At 46.2% G+C, this 5,000-nt stretch overlaps 1 protein-coding gene across 1 annotated transcript in view; it reads right to left on the reverse strand.

The window, feature by feature from the left end:
- Nucleotides 1-5,000, reverse strand: part of myo9b (myosin IXb) — a 25,440-nt gene that overhangs the window by 4,180 nt on the left and 16,260 nt on the right. The window contains 9 exon segments of the mRNA XM_046852682.1: nt 754-923; nt 1,564-1,658; nt 1,803-1,873; nt 2,985-3,167; nt 3,702-3,783; nt 3,908-4,312; nt 4,447-4,601; nt 4,695-4,844; nt 4,969-5,000. The exon segment at nt 4,969-5,000 is cut by the window's right edge and continues 91 nt beyond it. Coding sequence (XP_046708638.1) covers nt 754-923; nt 1,564-1,658; nt 1,803-1,873; nt 2,985-3,167; nt 3,702-3,783; nt 3,908-4,312; nt 4,447-4,601; nt 4,695-4,844; nt 4,969-5,000 — 1,343 coding nt within the window.

Here is a 5,000-nt window from a genome sequence, read left to right on the forward strand (position 1 = left end):
GGTGGAGAAGAGCCTGGAGAGGTGGAGGTACACGCTGGAGAGAAGGGGAATGAAAGTCAGTAGGAGTAAGACAGAGTACATGTGTGTGAATGAGAGGGAGGGCAGTGAAGGGGTGCGGTTACAGGGAGAAGAGGTGGTGAAGGTGGAGGAGTTCAGGTACCTGGGATCAACAGTGCAGAGTAATGGAGAGTGTGTTAGAGAAGTGAAGAAAAGAGTGCAGGCAGGGTGGAGTGGGTGGAGAAGAGTGATAGCAGGAGTGATTTGTGATAGAAGAGTATCTGTGAAAGTGAAAGGGAAAGTTTATAGGACTGTGGTGAGACCTGAGATGTTGTATGGATTAGAGACAGTGGCATTGAGTAAAAGACAGGAGGTGGAGCTGGAGGTAGCAAAGCTGAAGATGTTGAGATGTTCGTTGGGAGTGAGGACGATGGACAGGATTAGAAATGAGTTTATTAGAGGGACAGCGCATGTAGGATGTTTTGGAGACAAGGTGAGGGAGGTGAGATTGAGATGTTTGGACATGTGCGGAGGAGAGACATGGGGTATATCAGTAGGAGAATGCTGAGGATGGAGACACCAGGAAGGAGGAAAAGAGGAAGACCAAAGAGGAGGTTTATGGATGTGGTGAAGGAAGACATGCAGGTAGTTGGTGTGAAAGAGGCAGATGTAGAGGACAGGGGGGTATGGAGACGGATGATCTGCTGTGGAGACTCCTGATGGGAGAAGCCGAAAGGAGAAGATATACACACACACCTGATTTCCAAGGAACTCATCGAGGTAGCGTAGCTCTGTAGCGTGTGTAATCTGGCGGTTCAGGTAGACGTTACTCTGCTCTCGCGTCCCGCGGCTGATCTTTATGCTCTGACGCCTTCGTTTAGCGAGAGACGATGCTGAGGTGGGGGGGGTACTGTTCAAACGCTTAACTACATCATCAAACACACACGTGCACACACACACACACACACACACACACACACACACACACACACACACACACACACATACATGTGCACACATCAGTATAATACAGTCACACTAAGGCCAAAAGTTTTGGGACACCTGACTTTCCCAGCAGTATATGGTTCTTCCTCAAACTGTTACACAATGTTGGAGACACATAATTGTGTAGGACGTCTTTGGATTTGCAGGAGCACAAAGTTTTCCCTTCACTTGAACTAGGAGATCCAAAACTGTTTCAGGATGACAATGCCCCTGTGCACAAAGCCAGCTCCATGAAGATCTGCTTTCCACAGGATGGAGTGGAAGACCTGCTATAGAGCTCTTGAACACCTTTGGGATGAATGTGAACGCTAACTGCATCCCAGCCCTCCTCACCTTCTCACCTATATCTTCACTTTACTTTACTAACACTAATGTAGATGAATGAATCTCCACAAATCTCCACAGAATTTAGTGGAACTTCTTCCCAGAAGAGTGGAGCTCATTATAATGTTTAAATGTTTAAAAGCCACATACCAATCTTATGCTCAGGTGTCCACAAACCTTTGGCCATATAGTGTATTAATAGGTAGCAGGATAGATAATAAAGATGGGTGGTGTTACACTCGTCTCTCTCAGTGAGGTTTCTGCTCATCGTCATGTTCCCATCCTGAGGACCGACTCGCTTCTTGTGGAAATAACGACCAAAAAATCCTCCTCTGTAGAAAGACAATACACACCAGATTCACTGCACACTGTACTCTGTGTGTGTGTGTGTGTGTGTGTGTGTGTGACAGTGAGATGATGTAAATCATGTTGAATGTTATTTTCTGGATTGTGTTTAGTTTATCAGAAAGGCTCACTTTTCTGGAGCGAGCTGCTGTCTGGCTTCACTCGGACTCTGCATCTCACTCGATTTAGATCCATTAGGCAGCTGGGAGGAAAATACACTCTTGTTTAAACACACACACACACACACACACACACACTCACTCACACAACACCAAAGCCCATGCATTCAGCCTTGAGAAAATTAGGAGATAACTCCGTTTCAGTAGAAGCCCCATATTTGTGTCCCGTGTCATGAAACATCACATTTCCCAAACTCACCCCAAACACAGAGCAGGGAGAGATCAGACCACAGCAGACCAGGGTTAATAAACTAGCATGCTAACTAGCTGGTGTGTGTGTGTGTGTGTGTGTGTGTGATTTAGTAAATGGTTGTGTGTAAACCAGATCCTGTGTAAATGCAGACTGTAATAAATATAAATATTGTACTGTAAAATGCAGGCAGTGTCTTCTGGGTAACTTGTTTTCCTGCTGAATTGGAGACGATTGGATAAAGTAATTCAGTAATGAAGATGAAGATGAGAAAGATGAAGAGTGCTCTGAGTTTTTACTCAATGTTTAGGTCTGAGCTCTACAAAATAAAAAGCAGGTCAGGAAACCAAACCAAGACACAAGCCGTGATGAGCAGAGCAGCAGCACTGGTTCCTGCAGGAGGTTAATACTTTAATGCACATGCGGAGCTTCAGCTGCACTTCCTATGACTCCCTTATTCACACTTTATTACACTGTTCCTCATTATATCTGTGCTCTGAACCATCACCTCATATATACACACTCATTCATGTCCTTATGAAGCACAACCCCCTAAGCAAGGCCCCTAACCCTCACCTGCTCAGTGTATAGAGCGGATAAGTGAACGTACACTTCTCATTTATACAGATGTATTACAGTTGTCATGGCAACCAAGGTTTGAATGTTCTATTATTTCTGTATCTGCCAGAAATACACACACACACACACACACACACACACACACACACACTATTACATTAACTTATAATAGGCAGGAAACAGGCTACACTGAAAAGAAATCCTGGACCAATCACATCGTCTCCATACTATTTTCACAGCAACTCGAGTAAGAGCGCTGACCCTGGGCCGGTACTGATAGCTCTGAGCACAGTTATAATGTGTTATAAAATACAGGGGTCATAGAGAGTGTTACAGCTGGTCTGCTGAAGGTCGCTGAAGGTCACCTGGGTTTTCTCGAGCACCATGGGGGCGCTGGAGCGAAACGACATTCCGGGGCTGCAGGGAGGAAGTGGGAATATCCAGTAATCCTCACCCTGCTCTTGTTCTGTACCTTTCAGCACGAGGCCACTGCGAGCGTGAGCCAACCGACGCTTGTGTTTTGAGCGTCTACGTCTACGCAGCGTCACCTACGTTTCCCAAACAAGGTTCCATCATCATCATCATCATCACTCTTACAGGAAGTGTGTTTTCGCTCAGATGCACTGAAGGACCAAGCACATTCGCAGGAAAAATTCACATTTACAACATGCCGTCTCGCGCTCGTGGCGTTTCAGCGTCTCACGCTGGGGGCGTTTCGGCCTCTCGCGCTCGCGGCGTTTTGGAGGACTGGTCTCAGCGTTTTAGGTCCTTTAATTCCATTTTTCCTGCAATTGTGTTTCTTTATGACTTCATTAACTTGTGCCGATGACCAGGTCTATCACAATCATCTCCACAATCTTCTCCACAGTCAGTAGAGTAGAAGTTGTGAGATGATGGTGATGAAGGTCATGGGCTCTAATGGAGTGTTAGTTACACACACATCACTGAACTACACACTGTTAGAGAGACTGCGTGTTAATACTCATTATAACACACACACATAAAACACAAACACACTTTTAATCAGTGTGTGTGTGTGTGTGTGTGTGTGTGTGTGTGTGTGTGTGTATATAACACAGTACCTCACTGTATGGAGATGTGCTGTCTGACTCAGATGAACTCAGTTTGGTGAGATTACCCAGAGACACTGAAAGTCCTTGAGGTCTGATGAATGAGAAGCAGATTGTTGAGTGTTATTATAATAGTTATTATATTTGAGCAGTAAAAGCTGTAAAGCTGTGGAGATAAAGCTGTGTAATAATAATCAGGTAATAAAGATGTTTCCTACTTTAAATGATCCATCATACGGTTCTCGACGTGGCTCCTGTCTGAAATCACAACGTCACTCCTTCTCTCTCTCCACTTCTCCACTTTCTCCTTCATGTTGGCCGGTTTAGAGCGCTGCAGCAGCAACACACTGAGACCATCGTCTGCTCTCGGATCGGTGAGGGGGTCAGGTGGGGGCGGAGCTACAGCTGTGTCTCTATTTGTCTCCCCGTCGTCTCGTCTCTCCTTCTGCTCTGGGACGCTGCCTCGATTCTGCGTCTCATTCTCATTCTCCGCTGATGTTTGAAGTGGTTTAGGTGGCATTTTGCCTTCAGGGCGTTGCAGCCGCGTCTCATTCCTGCTGCCCTCACTTTCTGAAGTGCCCTTAACACCTTCTGCCCCACTCACTCGCTCCTCCTGCAGATGCCTGGAACACAAATAACTGACTGATTACAGTCAGGACTTCATTACAGCCCCTAATCCACACTTTCACTCCAGCTGTGGTGATGGTGATGAGGCTGATGATGGTGATAACCATAATGAAGGTTGATAAAGATGTACCTGCGGTCCTCTGAGCTGCGTTGGAGCTGCTGCAGGTTCTTCAGGCTCTCTCTCTGCCGCTGGAACTCTGCTCGCTCATGAGATTCTCTCCACGCTTTTTGGATAACTGAAGCTGCTCTGCAGCAAGACGACACTCGATAACCTCGCCATGACCTCTGACATCACACCACACAAACAACACAATAAACTCCAGTCACATAAACACCCCCCACACACACACACACACACTTTTCATTTGTGTAATTCACCTGTACAATGATGATGGCTCGTCTCTTCATCAGAAAGTGTTTGCGAGTGAGACACGCCCGAAACCAGCGCTGCAACAGAAGGATCCTCCTCATTACCTCCTTATGCAGTGTGTCCTGGAGCTTCTGTCTCTCCATTTCCTTCAAAAACACCTGAACAGGACACAGTGAAGATCACACACAACATCAAACACACAGTGGAACAGCACAAAGAGACATGATGTGAGGAGGTGAGGAGATGATAAGAGAAGGAGATTAGCACATGAGGAGGTGAGACCTTGGTCTCGCCGATCTGAAAGTTGTTCTTGT

This window comes from Silurus meridionalis, chromosome 6 (assembly GCF_014805685.1).
Source record: "Silurus meridionalis isolate SWU-2019-XX chromosome 6, ASM1480568v1, whole genome shotgun sequence".
NCBI lineage: Eukaryota > Metazoa > Chordata > Actinopteri > Siluriformes > Siluridae > Silurus > Silurus meridionalis.